Source organism: Microtus ochrogaster, linkage group LG1 (assembly GCF_000317375.1).
Source record: "Microtus ochrogaster isolate Prairie Vole_2 linkage group LG1, MicOch1.0, whole genome shotgun sequence".
In the NCBI taxonomy this organism is placed as follows: domain Eukaryota; kingdom Metazoa; phylum Chordata; class Mammalia; order Rodentia; family Cricetidae; genus Microtus; species Microtus ochrogaster.
The window spans coordinates 38,916,309-38,941,191 of record NC_022027.1 but is presented as its reverse complement, the minus strand read 5'-3'; the positions used below and the strand labels follow the sequence as shown (position 1 = coordinate 38,941,191).

General features: G+C 35.6%; 1 protein-coding gene across 20 annotated transcripts in view; it reads left to right on the top strand.

The window, feature by feature from the left end:
- Positions 1-24,883, top strand: part of Adgrl3 (adhesion G protein-coupled receptor L3) — a 745,864-nt gene that overhangs the window by 336,804 nt on the left and 384,177 nt on the right. For 19 of the 20 annotated variants that reach the window (XM_026785275.1, XM_026785272.1, XM_026785262.1 and 16 more), the window contains one exon: positions 2,346-2,559. In XM_026785275.1, the coding sequence (XP_026641076.1) occupies positions 2,346-2,559 (214 nt within the window). Of the gene's footprint in view, positions 1-2,327; positions 2,560-24,883 lie in introns of those variants that run through there. The other variant, XM_026785276.1, reaches the window with a different exon arrangement.

Genomic DNA, 24,883 nt, shown 5'->3' with positions numbered 1-24,883 from the left:
TCTCTCTCTCTCTCTCTCTCTCTGTAATATATACATAGAGATGTAGAAAATGAGATAGTCATCTTCATAGCTCCAAGAAAGATACATGGAAAATTTGGGCCTTCACATTCTAGTTGACTTTGCATCTGTCTAGTGTATGGATCTTAATTTTATTTTTGACAGTGACAACCCAGATTAAAGCTATGTCAATGTTTTGACAAGAATGACTGATGAGCTTAATCAACCAAATTGTCCACTTAGTCCAACATGGGCTTTGTTGGTGTGGCTTTGCTTATGAGTTGTTTTTTTTTGTGAAATTAACTTGATTTCAATGGAATAGACTAAATCAGCATAATATTAGCCGGATAAATACAGCACTCAGAAGATCCTCAAATAGCTGGACCAAAGGTTAAAGAATAACTTGTCTTTTAACAAATGTTCCAAATTTATTTTAAGCCATTCTAAAACTTATGTGTTTATGTTTTCTGAAAATGAAAGCATCCGTATGATCCCATTAACAGACAAAAATCATGAATTAGCTTCATGAACTGGAGCACTTTCCATCATTCAGTCATGTTTTTACTTTCAAATTTAAATAAGAAAAACTGTCTTTGTTCCGGAAGATAAAAATCTTAATATAAGAAAAATATGAATGTTTAGAGAGCTATGCAAATTTCTGGATGGTAAACAGAAATATCTTATTTTAGGAATAGTAGATATTGAATTTCTCCTTTGTGACAATACCCTGCCAATATGTTGACCCAAAGTAAACTAAAAAAATGACATTACAATCAGGCTCTCGTGATGCTAGCTACATGATGATCATGATGTCTGTGATCAGTGTGATGGGTGTGCTGCATTCGTGTGTGTGTGTGTGCGCATACATGTGTGTTTAAGAGAAGGAAAAGAGAGAGCATAAAGGAAATATAATGGGACCAGATAGACCATGCAACCAGAAGTACTTTTTCTTAATTTTTAAAGTTTTAAAAAATATGCTTATTTATGTGTAAACATGTGTGCCTATGTCTGGGTGTGTATGCATAAGTGTAGATGCGCAAAAAGGCCAGAGAGGATGTCAGATCCTCAGGATCTGGAATCACAGATAGTTGTGAGCCCCCTGATGGGGTCTTGAGAACTAAACTTGGAACCTCTACAAGTGTAGTATGTGATCTCTATTTCTGAGTTATTCCACCAGCCTGTGCCACAAGTACTTTAAGTAACCTGCTCAGAAATTTTACTAAGAGTCTATGCACAAACATAGGAATAAGATAGAAGTTATATCATTCTAAAATTTGAAAGACTAGCTATGTGTTCAAAGCAATCACTATTTCTGAGATCAAAATAGTGCTAACATTTACCTTCCTCTGCTTCTTTTCACACCCCTGATCTCATCGCAGCCTTTTCTTCCACATTTCATGCTTGGAAAAACAACAGAAAATCCACATATTGTAAATATTATTTTTATGAATGCACACATTAGGGAATTAACCAACTCTGCAAATTTAATCTGGCCTTACGTATACCCCTGACCATCTCTCTTATTTAAAAGTCTACTTATTTAATTGTTGGTAAATATTTCAGCTATGATTTCAGTTATGTCATTTAAAGAAGACTTGGCCAGTTTTTATGAGCACTGAACATTTAACTTTCTTCCAGTGATATACCGGCAAGATAAAGGAAAAAAGTTAAAACTGACAAGAACAGAAATCTTCTGGAGCAAAATTATATATGTGCGCCAATCATATAAAATATGAGAACCTTAACATTCGCTTGTGACAGCTGTAGAGGATTCATATGGATTTCATGATATTACAAGACTTTTACAATATACAATGTATAAACTTGGGCAAGTAATTCACAAAAGGAAATAAGACAGGCGAGAAAAAGCAGAAACATTTCCCATTACAGAAATAAGATAGTAAATGTTAATAAATACCTGCCATTGTTTGTTTATCATATTGGCTAAATTTAAATGAACTGATCGGGTTTAATTTTGAAAAGTAGGACTATATTGGTGAACTATATTTTTATGTTTTTTGGAAACAGTTATCTACATATGACTTATGCTTCTTTTGAAAAATCAATTTCATTTTGAAAAAAATAAATTCCAGAGTACTTTTTTTGCCACTTTTTTGTAAGAACAAACTTAGTGGCAGCTTAGGGTTTAAAAAGTTATTGCTGTGCTTAGATTGTGGGAGGTTGTGATTTGTTGTGACTGAGAGGAGAAATATTTCCCATTTAAATTATGAGTCCTAGATATTTGTGTTAGTTCTTGTTCAAGTTAACTCCGATACTGGGGAAGCAGACGCATGTATGTCTTGGATGCGCAATGATGGTGATGATGTCTTTTTTGCCTCTTCCCGTAGCTTTCAGCCGTGCCCCAATTCCCATGGCAGTGGTCCGCAGAGAGCTCTCCTGTGAGAGCTACCCCATCGAGCTCCGCTGTCCTGGCACAGATGTCATCATGATCGAGAGTGCCAACTACGGGAGGACAGATGACAAGATCTGCGACTCCGACCCTGCTCAGATGGAGAATATCCGATGTTATCTGCCAGATGCCTATAAGATTATGTCTCAAAGGTACGGTGCCTCCAGCCTCCAGACTTTTTCCTTGTACATATATCAAAATTCAACATAAATCAGGTTGACAGGCTGAATACGGATAAGAGTAGAAAGTGGTGTGTGCTTTAGAAGGACTTGACAGTTTTACACCGTAGATCACTCCTCCTGTCTCTGCGAATGATGGTGCTATAATCCCGCCATGGCAGTTGGGCAATAGAAAGCTCATTAGTATTATCAGTAAGTGTAACGATGCACGCTGCCTAGTATTAAGTTCTGACGGTGTTCTCTAAAAATGGTTTGGTTATATAAGAGACAAAATTTCTTTTTCCCCAGTATTATCACTAAAATGTATAGTGCAGAAATAGTCTTATTCCTGATTATTCCCTAATTGTGTTAAGAATAATAGACAAAACAAAAGGCTGGGTTAGGGGCCAGATATACTGCCCAGGTTCAGTTCCCAGCATCAACATGGGACTCAAATACCAGTTACTACATGTAACTCCAATTTCAGGGGCTCTGACCCCTCTTCGGGTCTCCCTTGATACCTGGATACATGTGTTGCACATGCAGATAAGCCAACACACACATATACACAAATAAAAATAAAATAAATAAATGTGTAATATATACAATCATTAATCAAAACATAATAAAAGGTCATTGATGAAGGATTATTTGACCTTAGAAAACAATGAAGAAAATATTTGCTTTAAATATAGAATGTGAAAATATCTAATACATTTGAGTATTTAAATTCTTATCAAGTCCCATTATATAAACTAAGGTACCATGCCATTTCATGTGAAAAGGAAAAATGTTCGATTCTGAGGGGTTAGGTTTATCTCCATACAAAGAAGATTTAAAAAGACTTGTCATAATAAAAGTTCTCTATAAATAAAGTTAATTATATAGAGAGAGACATATGTATAAATGCACATGTATCTCCATATAGGGAGAGTGAAAGAGATACATACATTAAACATTTGTTTTCTATTTCAATGATTTCCCAGCAATAAATGGTTATCCACTTTGTATGTCTTTATACTTCCTACTTCATCAAGGTGATTAGTATTTAAGTCGTGTGTCAATTAGTGACAACTTTTATGAATGTGTTTTATAATTGAATAAGTTCACTTTTTCATAAGGATTTTTTTAGTCAGATAATTTTTATCCTTTCATTAAGGAGTTATTTAAAATGAGAAATTAAAACACAGAGACAACAAAACATATTGAACGCTAAACACAAACAAAATACAATGCACACAGTCTGCCTAATCCAAAGGTAAATAAACAAGACATACAATAGAATTGAATCACCTCTCTTTTTGCTTACAAACACCATCTTTATTTTAACCATTTTTCTTCTTTGAAAAGATTTGTTTTGTTCTTTGTGTGTATGCAAAGAAGTACACATGGGTCATGATGGAAGCATAAGGGTCAAAGGAACAGTTTATGAAGTTGGGTCCATCCTTCCAGTTTGCCTAAGCTCAAGGATTCAGTTAAAATCTCTAGCCTTTGGAGATAAGCAGCACCTTTATGCCCTGAGCTGTCTCACTGTCCTCATTTTCTCTCAATATGTAAAATTTTGTGCATTTTGAATCAGGTTAGTAGATTATATTAGAGTCAGTATCTTTACCCTATCATAGATGTATAAATTATTAGAAGAAATGATAACATATATGTCCAATGAGCAGGTCATTTGAAGGGTGCTGGGGGCATAGTTTGCTTCTCTCATGTCACAGGATTTGGTTTGTCTCTTGCTGAAAAGATGATTTATGCTAAAACAGATGCTGAATAAAAGCATACTTTTTCAAAATTAAGGATCCATTTGATAAAAGTAGGATACATTGTTTAGTTCTCTGTCTGTCTTTATTATAAAATTGATAAGCTTCCATCTAATTTAACAAATATGTTATACCTAAAAAAATTTAATCCTTTTTTTATATGTTATAACATTCCCTATGGAAAGGTTTATATGAGTAGCATAGTGACTAAGTAAATACATAATCAGTTAAATAATCAAACATAAGATTGCAATATGTGGGCTGGAGAGATGGCTCAGAGGTTGGGAGCACTGACTGCTCTTCCAGAGGTCCTGAGTTCAATTCCCAGCAACCACATGGTAATGAGAGCTAGTGTCCTATTCTGGCCAGCAAGCATATAGACAGACAGAACGCTGTATATATAATAAATAAATAAATAAAAAAAAAAAAGATTTATAAAAGAAGTCTGTATACATAAATAATAAAAAATGACTATACATAATAAATAAATATAAAAAAGATTGCAATATGTTTAATAATAATAAAACATAATATCTGTAATAGGTGTAGTAAATAAAGAAACCTGGATTTTGTGTTTGGGGGTAAATGAGGTATATAACAGAAGCACTAACTTCATTAATGCCGTTCTAAGACCTTCCCTGAGATTGTTCTAGTGCATTAATCAACACCATTGCAGAATAATCCATTAATCTTGTAATTATTACAAAAATTACTAATAATGGATCCTCTCAATCAACTGAAGTGTGTAGGCTGTACACACAGTGATAAATCTGTAGTGGGAATCTGCCTTCAGCACTAACTAAATCCGTTCAGTAAACCCTCCTAGTAAGTTCTTAATGGAGTTGACTGTGGTCATTCACCTTTGGACTTTAATATGTATTACATTTTCGGTTTCCAAAATACAGGCTTTGATCCTCATAGAGAGAAGTTTAGATCCTTTATGTCAGATGGCCAAGAATATCCATCTCCTTTATAATAAACCATTACGATGTCATGCCAACCACGGCATGTTAAATGATGGTAATAGGGATGCTATGCTAATAACATAGACATGTTAAGTAGATGAATATATTAAAATGAAATAAAAATGAAAAGTAACTTTTCTGAAATGTACATTAGATAAAGGGATTTTTTTTTTTGTCATACTTAAGCATTTAAAAAAAGATTGTCTCGGGGCATAAATATTAAGAATGTCTTGAGGGAGGGTTATTACTAAATACAAAAAATATTGTTACCAATTCTTATATGAACTTGTGAAGAAACACCTTTTTATCTTACTCACTTAAATCTATCCTTTAGATGGATGAGACAAAGAGACTCATAAAACATATTTTATTTAAATTTTGGACAAGATATGTAAATTGAAGTTTGAACTAACTTTTAAATTAAGTATGAAAAATTTGGGAATTAAAAGAGATATGAAAACAGACATCCACTTAAGTATGAAAAATTTGGACGTTGAATTAAAAGAGAGATAAGATGTCCCCATTTGTCTGCAGTAGGACTCTCCAATCTGACACCCTACTGAGAGATGCCCCTTTGTTCAGAGTCCTCAAAATTGCCCAGGCTTGAGGCTGTGGTGACGTTTAGCCCTGAGCTTGATCTGCAGTGAACACACACACACACACACACACACACACACACACACACACACATTGTACCTACTTTTTCCAAATCTAAGTGATCTCACGCCATTGTTCTCATGTGCTCAGCCTCCTTACGATTCTGTTTGTTACTCTATTCTTTTCATACTGAACGATTACTTCAAATGACACAGTGCATTTATTTATCCTTTTGAAACTTCTCATTCCTCCTTATGGTATACATCCATCAGGTAGTCAAAGTTTCCACATAGCATGTTCTCGTCTGATTGTAGGTTTCAAGAATGCTTAACATTAGTGTCTGAATAGGTAAATCTGTAATGCTGTCTGATTTAGTTAGGCTCATTAACAACTTCCTCAACTTTGACATTTCCATGGCTTCTATTCTTTGCCTGGTATATTTATATATTTTAGAGATGCTTTAAGAAGAACTATCTGGCGTAGTTTTGGGATCTTAGTATAAACATAACTTTTTAGCAACTGTATAACTTCTGGAAGGTTCTATGTAGACTTCAGCAAGAATTTCATGTGGCTTCTATCTATTAACTCTGATATTTGAATCATTAACTCAGCCAGCTCTTGAAAGGACACAAATGGGGTTCCCTCTGACAGTTAGTCAGGCCTGATGGAGAACTAAACCAGGCATGGTTCCTGCACATAAAATATCCTGGACAAATAAAAGGCAGCCAGAAGGATATTTTGCTCAGCATTTTATTCTTTTCTCATTTACATTTATTGAGGAGATGAAAAGAGGAACTTTCTCTGAGGTACGTAAGATCAGAGAGCCTGTTGGGTGGGAAGGTGCCAGAGTTGGCTCACTTCTATGCAAGCTGTGTAAGCAGAAGGACCTGGAACAGGCACAAGGTGGAGTGGCCTCCTTCCTTTAGCTTCCCCTACTGTGGCTTTAAAACTTACTGATGTTCAGCTCAGGATGTCCCTGCGTTTCATTTGGCTCAATCCTCTCTGAATATGCCAATGCTTGGAGTCAACCTCTTCCTTCAAAACCTTCATTGTAAATCAGTTCCACATGATATTAAGATGGCATAGAAATGCTAGGTGATACATGAGCTTGATCGATTTCCTTATTTAATTTTTGACTTGGAATCCTTATTATAAATTAGACATCAATTCCTTTTAAATATGAGAAATCTGAATGTCAGGTATATTGACCTTTGCGCTACCACAGCGTAACTAGTCTTATAATCTTATTTTATATGTGCTTACCTATAATTTTTAAACTCTAAAAGCACTTGAAAAGAAGCATGTATAGACACATGCATGTGTGTATTTATGTGAACATGCAATTTCACTGACTTAGACATACAGAAAATTGCACCAATCAAATGTGTGGAGCTCAAGGGCTTTTTCCAAACTGAGTTCATCCAGGTCTAACAAATGGGTGAAGACAGGGAACGTTAGCCACACCCCTCTCCAAGGAACTCTCAATTCTGACTTTGAGTTGCCTAAACTACCTTTTGCTCATCTTGTAACTTAATCAGTTTTTGTAAAATAAGGTAGACTTGAACATGGCCTTTTTCATTTACTTTATTTGTTGCTTTGTTACTGAAGATTTTTATGCACCGTTTCTTTGTTATTTCAAGTATAATTATTTTTTAACACTTTTATAGAGCAGGGCAACCTTCACAATGAGTTCATTTCAGAGCGTTTGTATTGTTGCAGTGAAATTCTCCAAACAGTTGCTTCTCCTCATAATACCGTGACTTAACCTATTTTTAAAATGTATTTACCTTTGATACATAGTTTGGGCTAAAAAATATGTATTGACAATCAAGCTAATTTTACAACTTAACTTCTCATTGGGGTCATAGGAAGGAGACATAAAAATAAATGCAGACAATAACTAAGTCTGTCTCTAGCATTTGAGTTAACTTAGGATCACAGGTCATGAAATGCATACAGTATAAATATATTTTTAATTAAATGAGTTGCCATGCCTTTTATTATAGTTTTAGGAGTATTTTAAAAGTATTATATTTTCAGACCTTGCAGTCACAGAAGGGACATGAAAGAAGAGAGATAGGAAGAGAGAAGTGTTTCTCACCTTTTGAAAGTTCCGCTGCAGTTGATATCAGCACCGCAGGGGATTTTACAGCTTCCTAAAACATCTTGGTTTCTGTTGTACTCGTTTCTAGAGCACTTGAAAAAAATCTCCTGTAACATCAGAGGAAGAGATGCCAGTGACAGATTCCGTGTGTCTTCAGCATACTAAATGTTCTAGATTGGGCAAAGACACATGAGCCACCTCTCTGTGGCTTTGATGCACCCATTGGAGGATGTTCATGATTTCCTTCAAAAATTACAAAAGAGAAAAGAAAACAAAACAACAACGACAACAAAAAACAAACCTTTGAATAAGCGCATATTTTTTTCCAGGATGGTGTCAAACCTATTTATTTTGCACATTGGGTTGATATTTGCCCGTGTGTTTGTTTTAAAAGAGAGAAAGAAGAATAAGAGACGGCCCATTCTCACAGTCCCAATATACAGAATAGAGATTTTCAGTACTGTGGACATCATGAGAACACTTACTTATATTTTCCAACATTTTACTTTCTTTGGTATCCATTATGACCAGTCTTCATGTATGCTTCCATGTCCCCTTTGGTATTTATACAATTTGGAATATATTTGTTTTTAACAAACTTTAAGAAAAAAAAATCTATAATGTAATTCTTTTATGATATTATTCTAAGCACAGAAGTATCAGAACAGCTGAATTTATAGGTTTGTATACTCTAAACTTTTTAATAAAAATTATTATTGATTTCATTTTTTAAAAGCAAGTTTGTCATGTAGTAATAAAAATTATTGGACTTATATTTTTAATCATCAGATAATTGTGTAATTTTCTTTGTCCCCTTTCCTCCCTCCAAAATCACTCTTGTACCCTCCTTGCTTGAGTTCAGATTCACACCTTTTTTTGTTGATACACACACACACACACACACACACACACACACACGTCTGTGTTTGTGTGTTTTTTTTTTCTCCTGAATCCATAAATAGTATCTGCTCAGTCTGTATAATGCTGCCTGTATGTACATGTTTTCATGGCTGACCATTGATATTGGGTAAAAACCAGTGTGTTCTTCCCAGGAGAAGAATATTACCTCCACTCTCAGAGTTCCTTAGTTGCCAGTAGTTCTTTGTCTAGCGTTGAGCTTTGTGAGCTTGCCCTCTTCCACGGTAGCGTATCTACTGTGGAAGATACTGTGTTCAGTTCCTGTTGAAGCTGGCATGTGGGTGAAACTGCATGAATGTGCTTCTGCTGAGCCTAAGAGACGGTCTCACAGCAACTGCTTTTCCTCTGGCTCTTACAGTCTTTCCACGCCATCTCCCACAATGTTCACGGAGCCTTAGATACCGGTGCATTTTGATTGATTGTAGTTTTCTGTAATGGTCTCCATATGCTGCAAAGTTTCCTTTAAGTGGGATAAGAACTATACTTTCTTGTGGGTCTGAGAACAAATATTTAAAATGTAATTAGGGATTGTGCTGGTTTAGAAAAGAGGGAACTGTAGATTTTCCTCCAGGATCCGTGGCTTCACTAGCTTTAAATAGTTAGTTACATTTCCTGTACCAGGCACGATTTCCTTCTTGTGAGTTTTAAATCCAAGTAGAGAGCCTTTGATTACCTCTAAGGTATCTGTGTCACTGCTGCACCCGCCGGGTTATGGTGCCATGCTGGTCATTGCCTTGGTTCACAGTCATAGCTGGGGAGAACGGTTGGCTGCTTTCCAACTTCTGAAGCTTTATGTCTCCTACTGCTACCATGGAAGCTAGTTGTCAGGAAGATGCTTTCAGGTGAGGTGCAACTCAGGACTTCTGGATCCTGTGGTAGAGTACTGGGATTTGAGAATTTTAGGCTGTTACCTAAGACATTGACATTTCCAGGGGTGATTTTCATTGATAGTGTTCCTAGTAACTCTGGGGCATATAAGTGCTAATAAATACTTTACTAAATAAGCACAGCAAAAAAATACTAAAAAGGACTTCAATAGAGAAACATTGGTATGAGAGATTTACCTTGATAGTTTTTGTTTCATACTTGATTTACAAAACATGAGATTAAAAGATTAATTTTGCTCACTTTTAGTGAATGTTTAATGATGGTTTGTTTCTGTTTTAAGATTTTTTTTTAAAAAAAAACTTCATTTGTATTTTATGTTGCTTGGGTGTTTGGCCTGCATTAGCGTCTATGCACCATGTCTGTGCCATGTATTCTGAGGCCAGAAGAGGGCATTGGAACCTCAGGGACTGGAGTTACAGATGATTGTAAGCTACCATATGGTTGCTGGGAATTGAACCCAGGTCTTCTGAAAAAGAAGCTGGTGCTCTTAACTGCTGAGCCTTCTCTATAGTCCTAGTGTAGCTTTTTTTTTAAATTATTCATCCTAATCTTTGTTGCAGTCAGTATGTAGAAACTTGAAATGTTAAATCACTTGAAATTTTTTTCAAGAAAGAAAAAAAAAGCCAAATGAAACATTTCTGAATATTAGATTATATGTGATAAATACCTTCAATTGTCTTGCGAATATGTAATAGTTTTCATGGGCTTAACCACAAAAGTCTGTGAATTTGGAGCCTGTTCCCAGTGTGAAAATAGGGGATGATGAAATTTCTAAAAGATACTCAGGAGAGATTTTCAGGTAATTTCTTACGCGTGTGATAATTTGCTAAGAAGTTAGCAGGAACCAAACTCACTTCATCATTTCTTGACTCACTCAAATGAAATGAAAAACATTACTGTTCTTCAAAAACAAGGCAACTGAAAACTGGAGGGTTTAAATAAAATCCCTAACTTTTATCAGTACCTGTTGCTGAAAAAAAAAAAAGTCATTTGCATACGAACAATGAACAGCCTTGGGCTGGAGAGATGGCTCAGACTTTAAGAGCACTGACTGCTCTTCCTGAGGTCCTAAGTTCAATTCCCAGCAAAAACATGGTGGCTCTCAAACATCTGTAATGAGATCTGGTGCCCTCAGGCAGTAGAAACATTGTATACACAATAAATAAATCTAAAAAAAAAAAAAATGAGCAACCTTGATTTTCTAATGTTGCTAAGCATTTTGGGAAACTTATTAAATTGTGGAACATTTTCTCTTTGTCTTTAGAGTTTCTAGTTCTAGATACTCAAACACTGAAATTATGCAGTATGGGTTTGTTAATATTACCAACATTTTGTATTTCGTATACACGCTATCATCTATCTTAAAATTTCAGTAAAAGTAAATATACTACTGATCATGAAGAATTATTTGAAGCATTGCTAGTAAACACAACACATAGCACTTTGTAAGTTTAGGAACAGGGAGGTGTCATGACTGTGAAGTTGATTAGACCTTTCAAAGTAGAAACGAGAAGATACACATTTTCTTAATAAAATAAACATAGCCAAAATACTCTGTAGCAGCTAATATTTTACATAATGAAGTTTTATACAGATTAAATCTTCATCAGCAAGGCTTTAGCTCATAGATGATAAAAAATGAATGTGTTCCATTTTTATATTTTGTTCTTTACAGAAATTATTTTTGTTATAGAGTTGAGTTTATTTTATTTATTATACTGATTTCATTATTGTTTCCATACAAGTGCTCAGCTTATGTGAAAGTATACTCTAGAGGTATAAACATTGCCTGTTAAAGGAACATGGTATTTTCTAAGGTGCTAAAAGCCACTGCGTATTTGAACAAATGCATCAGCTAGGAGTAGTTTCTGTTAAGTTAGAGATTTGTATTATTCTCTGTGTAGCAGGAAGCTACGTGGATCATAACTATTTGTAATCAGAATTATCAATAGTGAAAGCAAAGTCTGTTCTTCACTCATATGTACTGATTTCAATGTATAAATATATATGTTCATTTGGATTTAGATCAACAGACTTGCAGTCTTTCCAAAAATTCCAGTAAACCTAATTACTGGTGCTATCAATCTTAGAAAATAAACATTTGGCGCTATTTCTTGGAGCTGTTAGTGTGGTGAGTAAATACTCATTGGCCGAGAGTGTCAGTCTCCAGAGATGTTGCGATGTGAGAGAAAAAAATATATTCCAAAATATTGGAAAGACGAGAAGAGATCGTTGTTATGTCAAAAGTGGGACTTCATGGTGGTTGGTGTAGCCCAGTTATATAGCCAGAAAAAAGTGAAGAAGTCCTTTTATCTAAGAGCACTAATGTTGCTGAATTATTTCGAGCTACTTTGATCCTAAGCCTTCACTGCTATTCACCAAAAGAGCATTGTCTGTTTGCTTGCTCTGTTTTTTTTAGTATTAGGTGTTAAATTCTGAGATCTGTCGAGATTTGAACTGACTTAACAAACAGGGTCTGCCAGTGTTTTACGAAAGATCAATGATGCTCTCACCAATACAGACACCATAGTCAAAGTAATGTTATGGCTATTCTCTCTTGATATATTGTCACTGAAGTTTCTGATTGCTTCTTGGTAATAGTGGTTTTGTCTTAGAACTAGTCTCAGAACGTGAACATCATGAATGTTTCTGTTACACGTGGTACATGTTTTTCTTAGACATTCTGTCTTTCTCTTTCTGATTTTAACAGATACTGTTGCATTTTTAATATTTTGGTTCCCTAAAGCCACATGTATTCGTAATTTTAGCACTATCCACGATTTCTGTCCAATTTTATCAGTTCAAAATCTTAAACACTGCAGTAAGGTAATTTAGAAATTAAGGTTGCAAAAGGCCCTTCTCTCCCACAAATTATTCTCATAAAAGGCTTTTCACCCTTCCAAGGAATCTGTTTCTCATCCTCAGCCGAGGAGATAGGGCTCTGAGTTATTTTTCCTCTTACACCGGGGAAACATGGGGTCCACTTCATAACCAAGTATTTCCTCCAATAGCAATTCAGTGTTGTGACATTCAAAACACTATAACAAATAGTGCTGTATGCATTGCAGTTTGTTAATTTATGTGCGCAGTCTGGAGAACCATATAATAACATGAACAGCTTAAGTCATGTAAATATTGGTGAGGGACATAAACATACTACAGACTAAGCGAGCTGACCCAATGTCATTTGTCTAGTTCCTGTACAGGACCCAAAATAACTGCGTATACATGGAAAAGCAATGTATTGTCTTCAGTACACATCTGATGTGTATTTACTAGCTTGTTTTTACAACATTATAAGGAATAATAATAAAAGGAAATACTTAGTTCATCTTATCTAGATTCCTTTAGTATACTAGTCTTTTTTCTAACATTGTATTTATTATTATTTTTATGTATGCGAGTGTTTTGCCTGTATGTATGTGAACCATGTGCCTGCTTGGTGACTGCCGAGGCCAGAAGAGAGTGTTAGATTCCCTAGAGTTCTGCAGGTGTTTATGGTCTACCACGGAGATCCTGGAAACCGAACCCAGGTACTTTACAACAGCAGCAAGTGTTATTAACGGCCAAGCCATCTCTCCAGCTGCTGTTGTACTTGTTATGTGAAGAAACAGGGAACATTTAATTTTGCTCATTGTGGCATGAATTTTTTAACCAACTTTAGAATACTAGACTGACACAAAGCTTACCAGGTGTGTTTTTCCTTATATAAATACCCACAAGCACTCAAACATACTAGGAAGGAGATCATGGCATTGAAGCTCACTTGTGATGTATATTTCTAGGGTAAAGATTAAAGAAAATTTGCTTGGTGAACACTCCAGGACTTCAGAAAGCTTACGTTTTCATTTACTAAATCTTGATGAAAGTGTTTTTATCCAAACCAATTTATTAAATTCCTTAGCCATACTAGCGATTGGATTTCATACTCTAAACCCTGGTCTGCATTCCAGTGCCCTTTCCTTTAATATTATTTGTATTTATTTATTTATTCATTTATTTTTAGTATGGATTTTGCAAAGGTTTCTGCTAGGTAGCCTTGGCCTGCTTAACTAGCTGTGTTGATGAGTCTGCCTACAAACTTGAGGCGATTCTCCTGCCTCTGCCTCTCCAATGATGGAATTAGCGACTTGTGCTGCCATGTCTTTCTCTGTTATCTTTTCAGGGTGTCAGAGCAGATGGAATTACTTTGTCTTAACTGCCGCTGTGCACAGTGTAGAGGTGACGTGCTTCTCCAGGGTCCTGTGAGGATAAATCCCTGTGCTTGTTGATGTGTGGGATAGGAGTGAATGAATGAGTTCTCATCATGGTTGGAGAATTGCATCTCTAACCTAGTTAATGTGGTTGACCGATATATTTCAAAACAGAAGTATGTGTGTTTCTTGTATTTTAAGAATATTTCATTTTTTATCTTACATGATTATTTTATTGTATGACCTCTGGGGTGCTAAAGAACTGGGGAGTTCCTTAAAGCCCACAAAGTTTAACTTTTAAAATCCTGAATACTTTTAAATGGGAATTTCCACTTCTTTAAACTATGGTTCTTTGGCACAGATTTTGGTCCTTCATACAGACTCTAATTTCTACTAAGGTCCTTAATTTATATTCTATGGAATGGTTCCATCATTTTCTCTTCTAAAACTAGCTCCCCCCTCTTCTTTTTCGTCTCCCCCCAATGGTGCTCATGCACACTGCCTTGTGCATGTGTGTCAAGTACACTGCCTCTGAGCCTCACTCACACTTACTTCTTAGTTTCTTTAGTTCCCCATTTGTAGATATATTAACAGACGTTTAACAGCCAGGTTCAAGGATGATATTTTGGTTCTCTCTTAAGTTATACAGAATAGTACCCACTCCATGCTCTGCCTGTCTATTCAACATGCACTGCCAAATCTGTATCCTTTCCCTTTATTCCTGTAGCCTTTCAACTCTGCAGAGCTTGTTTTTATTTCTAATGACTTGATAGTATTGCAAAAATGTTTCTCTGTTCTTAATTTATGTCTATTAAACACATTTTCAAAATATGAGTAAACACTACCTCAATTAGCAATGCCTTTTACTGCAATTTTTGGAGCAAGATTTGTACACATTGTATATCTGTTCATGAAGCCTGAGTGACTATTATTAAAACAGATTTCTACTCGTTCTATATTTTTCCACACCTGGATAGTACAGCGAAGGAATCTACTAACTTGTGAAGTTCTGTAACTATTATCAATTCGTTTCTGTCATGCTTCATGCCAGTGGTTGGAGAGATGAGTCTGTCAGTGCTACGCTGTGGTCTTATAGAAGAATAATTGTCCCGGAGAACTTATGTGCATGTAGAAATAAGGAAGAATTTATATCATCCTTAGCAAGTGTATGGAAATGCTGTCATTTCTATACCCTCCTGCATGCTAATGTTTCAGTCTCTCTTGTTCCTGCAAATATTTTATGTGCTTCATAATAAGCAGATGGTATGGAGTTTATTTTTCTGTGGATGATTATAGGTAATCTCTTAGTTTCTATATCTGTTACAACTTTTTTTTCAGGGGTAGCTAGAGATGTGGTTTAAAGAGCATTTGTTACTATTAAAGAACCCAGGTTCAGTTTACAGAACCTGCATGGTAGCTCACAACTGTCCTTAGTTACTGTTCCAGGGGTCTGCAGTCACCAGAAGTGCACACGGTACCTATGCATATATACAGACAAAACACACATAAACATAAACTAAAATAGTCTTAACTTTTCTGTTTTATATAGGTTAAAAATAAAAAATATTCTAAATAAACAAGTAAATAAATAAAGAGAAAAGCAGTGATTCAAATGTCCTTGAGAAAGAAGGTCTGACGCATTGTTAATTCCGCCTGCCATGGCCTCCTGTTCTCTACTTACTCTGCTTGAACTGCTTCTTATGCTTTGATTCCTGGTAACCAAGCCTTTGTGCCCCAACGTTAGGATGGCTTGAGGCTCAGTAAGCCCAGAGAACAGTTTCTTTATTTTTCCTTTACCAACAAAACTGCAATTTATCCTTCTTGGATTAGCTTGTCATCAAATCACTGTAGCAATCATTTTTGCCAAAAAATGAGGTGCACAGGTTATTATAAGCCAGCAGTTCTTATCCCAAAGTAGAGTTTTCTTCAATCAGATATTTGACAATGCCTACAAATGGATGTGGAAGTACTAATGACATCTTGTGTGAAAAATCAATTTATTCAAAATGCCATATCATGTCCAGGGTAGTGCCTGCCCACCAAAATTTACCAAGTGAAAACATCCCAGAACACTTAGGTTTAGAAACACTACCTTGAAATGCTGAGTACCCAAGCCTGGAGGAAAGCGCAGTTCTACCCCAGGTAAAGCCTCTGCTGTAAAATATAGAGGCAATTCACTGTCTAGTTCAAAGGCAAACTAGTGTTGTTTATGGAATAACCTCAGAACACTTATTTTTCAGTAGAAATAATGCAGGATTAAATGTTTTACATTACAATTATCACCAAGAACAGTATTTCTCAGAAGTTACCACTTTGGAGCTTGTCTGTGTTTTTATGATAGACTGTATTTTGCACTATGAAAATGTCACTACATTGATAAGAAATGTGACTTGTTTAATCTCCACAGTTGTTTCTTAAACTTGGTTTTAAATACCAGATTTTATGGATTTTTTTCTCAGTTTTATATAATTAAGATATTTCAAGAAATAATCTCTCTAGATTTTTAAAGAAAGAGGTCTTATCCTTACAAGTTTTGTCTAAGCAATGTCATTTCAGTATGCCACTATTTCTGAAAACGTGGAGTAAAGCGTAGGGAACCGTGCTCACTCACTCTTTACATTAATGGTTAACAGAAGCAGAAGGCAAGGAGGGATTGAAGGCAAGTCCATTTCTCCAGCTCTTGCATCTGTGCATGGGACCCAACCAGTGTCGTGTAAGCGCAACATCACTTTTCAACCAAGCTGACTGAACTGTGGGAGAGCAGCCATTCAACTCCAATAGCAGGATTTGAATATAAAAACTGCTCTGGGGAAAAATGTTATGAGTTACGTGTTTAAATAAACGACTCCTAGACAATCCACCTTAGGGATTTAAGAAACTTCGAGGTTACTTCTCAGTACATTTTGATGCTAATTTTTCTGCACAGCACCTCCTCACTTCATAGGATAAAAAAAAAAATCACAAAATAAGATCAAAATCCTTCTTTGCTTGAGAACCTGCTCCCGCATCAGACTGGCACTGTGAATATTTAAGTAATCACTTTAAACACACCCTAAAGTTTGCAACGAAGAATTCATTCTCTCAAAATGTTTTCAGAAAGAAAAATTGCTCCAGAACAATAGTCCTTCGAATCCACATACCGCACTCCGCCACTCCTTTTTGACCTTTCCCACTTCTTTTTGTATGAGATTCTCATATTACATTTAATGCCACTGTTCACCCTGTCACAGAGAGCTAGTGTCTCAGAATATTTGAAGTCTCTGAAGCAGCGGAACTGCTATGTACAAAACCTAAGCCAAGGGACTCAATAAAAAAATTCTCCCCACGTGGTGGCTCCTCAACTAAGAAAGAAAACAATGGCATGGGTCTTCAGTATTAATCTTGAAGTGTTTCAGTCACTAGGTGACTTGTGACCTAATGGAAAAAGCCAGTAGAAAAATACACTTTTCACAAATTTATTTCCACCTTTTTTTTTCCCTTCAGTTTTCTTGATCATGATATAATGAATGACATCATCTCTTCCCCTCAACTGTCTCTAAAGCTTTTGATAAATTCTTGCCTCTGGTTATCACTGGTCTGAGGGAAACAACAGTGAAACCCAGAGCAGGCTCTCCTGCTAAGGCTGTGCTGTTGCTTCTGGACTGAGACCTCCTTTAGAACAGCTCCTGTCTACTTTTCCAGGGCGCAGAGGTCAAGACAATAAATGAACTAAATAAAGGAAACACAACTTTAAACTGTTTATATAAATGGACCTTGAGAGATGGCTCAGTTGCTTGTTAACATGTGTGCTATACTAACAGAAGACAGGAACTGAGTTCCTAGCACTCATAACCGACACACACAAGCACTTAAAATCCAGCTTCGAGGGAACTGACCTGCACTCCCGTGCACATATGCGCACACAGACACCACGCAATCTCAAGTAGATCTTAAAGATCATATTTATGCTGGGAAACGTAATGTCCACAAGGACAGAAAGAGAAATATGGTCACATTTTCATCTGGAAATATAATAATTAATGGACTCCGTGATGACAATATTTAAATGTTTAATTCTTTACAGAGACTTGGTCAAGCATGCCTTGAAACAATGTGAAAGCACAAATAAATGAACATTGCTTCTCTTTGCTTGTATGATATTAAATCATAATACAAAATAAAACAATTCCATGCATTCTACTTATAGCAATTGCTTAAAAATTTCGAAGAAGCTGTCCTTTTTATTTGCTAATACATACTTGGAATGAAACTGGAGTTTGCTACAATGTAGTGTGTGATTCATTTGTACAAGAAAACAAAATTTTCAGAGCAATAACCAAGGATTCAAACTCATGTTCTGACTCATTGTGAATAAAATATAAAATAAAATGTCATAAACACATAGGGTCTTTTTTTTTTCTTCAAAAATTAGAAATCATTGTTTATAGGGGGAAAAAAAACTACCTTTTAGTATAGTGGTTCACTGGGTTTCCTGGAAGACTATAAACTTACATTGGCTTTTTATTCCAAAGGAAATTACAGAGCAATATTCACAGAGCTTAGGTTTTCAAAGAGTAAATAATCATTTTACTTGTCTGCGTGCTTGCATGGAATAGAGATGATTTTCAATTCTGCCTTCCAAAAGAGTTCTTGGTATCTCACAAGAAATGAAGATGGTTGATAAGTGTCCGTGGTACCACTGAAAACCAATGAATGCTACTTCACAGAAGTGTCTGCAAGTCCACTTATGTCAGGGGGAGGAAAGTAAGAATAAGCACCCTCATTTATCATGTCACAGTCTGTATAAACATTGTGGTGTGCACGGTGATCAGGTCAGAGCAGAGACATGACTGAAGTGTGTATTGTTCAAGATCACTAGTTTCAAACTAAAGCCGGAGGGGCGGGAGTAGCCATCCAGTCTGAAAGGAGGCATGTCCACATGGAGGATGATTGACTTGTTTGTCTTTGGGATGTATAACAAAGCGGGGCTGAGGTGAGAGGTCGCAATCAGAACCCAGTGTTCATGTTATGCAGAATACAAAACCTGAAAAGGTACCAGACACAACTTCAGATTTACCTTAGGGAACAGGCACTGCGCAGCTGTGGTGGAGCTTCTCAAGAGGACATGAACATTTGTAAAGCTTGAGATGCTACATTCATCTGCTTTCATGCTGGATTGTCAGCCTCCAACATTGCCATCCATCTTGGCCTCTTGAACTGCTCCTTCCGTGCTCTTGCCCTTGTTCCTTGTGACCCACCACAATGGTGCCCTTTAACTAGGACAGAGCTTTTTCTTCTCCTGAACATCAAGTTAACTGCATGAACATTTTCCATTAACTTATTGTGAAATGTTGAAAACTGTTTCATGAGCCACACAAAGAAATAGGAAAATCTCTAAGTAAATAGCTGGCATAAAAATAAACTTAGATAAACATAATTTTAAAATGAAGACCTGAGGCAAGTTTTACAAATTCACAAGGAAAATAGAATTCTCTATACTCGTTGAGGCTTCTTTGCTTATCTGCTGGTATATGAGAATAAATTCCTGTAGCATAGTGTGATTATAAGAATTTTGTTAAATTGAAGAGATATGTAATCTACAGGGAGTTTGTTCTGTTAATATATGGTACTAGCCACGTTACAAGATCTTAACATTTAGAGAAGTCACTTTTTAACTTAATCTAATCTAAATCTGTGGTGTGGTGTGGTGTGGTGTGGTGTGGTGTGGTGTGTGTGTGTGTGTGTGTGTGTGTGTGTGTGTGTGTGTATTTAGATGCCAGAAGAAATTCCAGTTGCATTTTAGTTGGTCTGACGAGGGGTTTTGAGCCTCCCTTTGTGGGTGTTGGGAACTTAACTAGGGTTCTCTAGAAGACCTGCAGACACACTTGATCAATGGACCATATGACCTGCTCCATAAAGTCCAATTTTTGATAACTTAAGAAAATACAATGGTTGAGGAAAACACATTGCATCAGAAAGAGATAATTAGCCTGCTCTGTTGATGTCTACCATAATCTGAAAATAGAAACAAGAATTTCTATAAATGAGAATTGTATTTAATAAATGGGGCTGGTTAGATCATTATTCCTTAAGGTCAATTTTAAGTGCTAAGTCTATGTCAACCACCCATCAATCTTCGTAGTCATTTTGTTAAATTTATAAAACAGGTGATAATGAAATCGACATGGTTCACTTCCTTTTCAAAATCCAGCACACACTTTACTCTATTGATAATATGGACAGTGGTGAGGAAATGAGGAATGGAAGTGTCGAGAACTAAGTTTCCGCCTCACATTGGAATTAGGTCAAACATACAACACACACACACACACACACACACACACGCAAAACATATGTAGTGGTTCACTTTCATGTATATATGTGTGTTGTGGAGGCCAGAGATATATGTCTGGTGTCTCTTTTTCACTCTCCAACTTACTTTTTTTTTTTTTTTTTATGTTTGAGAACTGGTTTTTCACTGGGTCCAGAACTCATAGATTTGGTTATACTAACTAGGTGGCAAACCAAGGTCTCTTCATGTTTCTCTCTCCCCAACTTTTGAATTATGAGCATGTACTATGCCAGGTATGCAGGTTCAATACTTATATACAAAACACTTTCACTGACGTACTCATCTCTCTAGCCCTACTATATTGAATATTTATAGACTTATTAAAACCTGTTTCTCTCAGCGTGTATTAGCAGTGTCATGTTTCCACTTGGGTTTGAGCAGCTGTTAACTAAGATTATCAGATCAAGTAGAGCAAATTATCTTTGGCTTTTATACTTAAGAAATATAGAAATACAGCAATTGGTAAAGCTGTGATTATAACTCATTCATGAATCAAGCGCTTTGTTGTTACTTAGCTTCTTCCTGTTTTTTTGGTCACATTTGCTAGTTTTCTTACATGTTTTACTTTGTGCACAAAAATGAAGAAGTAAAATTTTCATTCATGGCTTTTATCTCCCATACCCACCATCTTTCTTTTATGGTGTGAAGTCTTTGATGATTTAATATATAAGGTGACAGATACATGGAATTATTGATATTTATCTGTACTATCAACTGAGAGTAATCTAACTCACTTATTCATGTGTTTCTCTAAAGCCATGACTGAAAAAGTACAGCTGCAAGCCTTGCTGGTGGCATCTGTCAGCACAGCCATGAGGCAATAATCTAAAAGTAGCCGTTCGCTTTTTGCAAGCAAATACTGGCTGTAAGGAGACATTTCGCTCATCCATTTTAATATGCTCCCACCCCTAGATGAAAAGTTACACACTTTTAATATCTTAGAGAAAGGGATAATTAATCTTTCCCAAAGATGGACCCCCTAAATGGTTATCTAATTTAGGACTCTAAAAGCATCAAATGACAAACAAAATCGGCAAGTTGGATTTGGGGTGGTGATATGAGAAGGGTTGTAGGAAGAGAGGAAGAAGGGGAAATAGTAGACTTATATTCTAATAAAAATAAAACCAAATTTTACGAAGAGTGAAGGGAAAACCATAAGTATATTCACATGATGAGATGCTTAATTAATTAGTGTCTAAAGGCACTTGTCAATGCCCAGGATCCACACAGTAGAAGGAAATGGACTTTTATGGGTTATTCTCCTAATACACACACATACACACACAGACACACTTTTAAAATGATGTAATTTTTTTTTTAGCTTAGCGTTCTTTTAGTCTAGAAGATAATGCTTGCTTGTCAGTGTTTATGTAGCTGCCCTGTCAACGGCCAGGCTGTCATCTGCAGACATGAAGCCACAGCAAGGCATAAGGCAAGAAAATTATGGCCAATAATATTTTTATTGTTTAGCTTGTTTTCCAGCTTTGCATAGAGAACTGAGACTATATTTCCCAGTTCTGGATTATTTACTGTTGATATTAATTAACATTTACTCATCAGTATTCCCAGAGAATTCTACACTGTTGTATTGCTCACCTTCTAAAGTAATAAATTTTAACTCTGCTGACATGTGCAAATACATAATTAATAAGCAAGGTACAGTGTGCAATATGTACTATTTTAGACTATATCCCAAAGACCATTCTAAAACATTTATTAGGTTTCATAACTCATTTATGAGTAAGAATGTGCCTGATTAATTTCTATGGCTGTTAATATTTAATGGCTCAGCTCTTAAAACAAGGAAGTAAACATGTGTCAAATGAAAAACACCCACATATTTGAAATTCATTTTTGAATTATTTTATACTTAATATCATGTTCTTTAGCTCAATTTAATCTGTATTCGGGTACTCTGGCATTCTCCCACCTGAATTCCCTTTCCTTTATGTATGTATGTATGTATGTATACAATACTCCTTTTGAAACCCAACTTCACCTGATATGTCTTAATCCTTTCCCTTGGGCCTGTGGTATGTTATTTTCAAATGTGTTAGATTGTGATAACACATATATATTAAATTAAGACCCTCCGGCTTATTTTCAAAGTTTTAAGGAATTCTGTGAGAAATAAGTTTTAATTTGCGAAATAAAATGAGCACGTATTAGTCATTTTTTCTTTGGCTTCCTTTAGTAAATAATCTCCCTCAGAGGCATCTGAGATTATATAGATTTATAATAGTTAAAGGTATATCATAAGTAAAGGATTATATTTTCTCTAACTGGAGCCATTATTGAACATAAAATGGGCTGTGTGTGTCTACCTGGAGTACCGCATACTAAATGAGACATTTGCTTAAACTCCAGTTACAAGAATACATGATATATTTATATGATTTTCATGCTGAAATATGGAAATGATATGCATACTTAAAAAATACCTAGTTTTATTTTTAACTTTTCTTTAATTATATTATATATTTATATTATTATTTGAATATTTAGTATATAGCATTTTGGGGGTTTGTTTTGTTTTATCTTGAGATGGGTTTTTGTGTAAGCTAAGGTGGCTTCAGGTTTCTCAAGAAGTCTAGATAACCTTGAACTTCTACTCTTCCTGGCTCTATCTCCCAAGTACAGGTATTATAAGCAGGCAATTTCACATGCAAGGCTTAGAACATGCTGGGCAGACACTCTGACAGTTATGTTGCATACTTTGAAAATCCCACAGTTAGGGCCTTTCCTTCTATCATTGTCACATCTCTGTAGCTTGTTCTTAGTTTTAAACTCAGCTGGAAAATGCATTATTTTCTTTTTCCAGTGAGGCCCACTTTGCAGCACTGCTTTTGGGGTGTGTGAGCCCCAGCTATTTAGAAGTGGGTAATTTCAAGTTTAGACATGATGGGTTGCCTTATAACACAACTGATTGAAGGAATTTGATGGATAGCAGATATTTTCATTATAGGAAATTAATTTAATGTAAATGACATGGCAGATTAAAAACCCAGAATTTGTTGGAGAGAATTTGTACTTCCACAGACATTATTATGGGATTTGAAATAGCTTGAGAAGATCATGTTTTCCTGGATTGTTAGTAAAAATATAGAAAAATACTCAAATGCTCAGCTGATCCTCTTGACTATCTTGATTACCTTGTTATTGGAAGGATGAGGGAAAAGTGACACTAAGCAGAAGGAATGGAATATTTCAGTAGAGCACCTAAAGAAGACCTTTTCATTTCCTTGAGATTCAAACTCACATTGCAGAGAATGAAAATAAATAATAAAAGCACAATGAGGTGATATGGCCACATAAGGAAGCATTACTATGTCCCTTGAAAAGTGGCAGTTACTTATCAGTCCCGTCAATACTTAGAACACATAGAAAAATACTTACTTTTATTTCCCCTAAAATATATTTTATAAAAAAAAATGTTGATCATACAGAACCAATCTGTCATAGGCAGATTTTAAATCTCTTACAAATAGTCTCCAGATTTCAGAAGTTAAATGCACCTATCATTATATCAGTATCCATGGAAATGTGCTTTGATATGAAAATATGTTTATTTTGATATGAAGCTTGTGATTATCATATATCATTGATTCTAGGGATCCCCTCTAACTGTGCATCAAAACAGATATAAGATGCAGAGAAATGTGCCAGTGATCCTTAAAACCTCTGCCCTCGGGAGGTCACTGTGATATCCAATTAAAATCCAGACCTCATGATGTTGTTCTCTTGTGTAGACATTCAAGTGCATAGTCATGTCTTCTGTTTGGCAATATGTGCACAGGTTTTGTTATAAAGCCAGCATATTTTATCATAGTACTTAAGGTAAATTTCATGTCATTCAAGGTGTGATGGACTGAAAGTTCTCTGAGATAACAGATTTAAGAGAACGATATCTTTAGTGAACATCATTTCTTGCCTTGCTCTCATGCTTCAATTTTGTAGGTACTAACATTGGTAAAAATGGAAGGTTGGTCATTGCAAAAACAATGCAGTTGAAATGTGAAATTTGATCTGTATAATTTTTCTGCTGAAAAATCTTACTGTTGTTTCCATGATTGAAAAAAGAAAGTCATTTATCCTACTCAGGTTGAAATGTGGTCAACTTAAGTTTAAGATAAATAAGTTTGTAGAAGGATGGTAAATATAATAAAACACATGGTATGAATTTGATACTATTGTATCAGTTGTGAGACCCCTGTGGGTTTTATCCAATGTACTGTTGGGAGACTGGCTTTCCCTACACTGAGAACCTACACTGATGGTTCTCCAGGCATTTTAATTTTTCACAATACTCATTAGAAATCAAAGCCAACAGTGAACCCTAAACAAAACCTAGATTATGGAAATATCGATGACTATGTTTTTCCTTAAAATATCCATATTTTACTTGTTCAGTTTAGTAAATAGATTATGTTGTTAAGACAAAGCAAAAGATGGTGAGTCTAGGCATTTGAAACTAAGTTTGCAGATTAAAGCACCAAGTACAGATTTTGCTACTTTGAAAACTGCACCAGGTTATTTCTTGTCATATGAATAAAGTCTGAAGG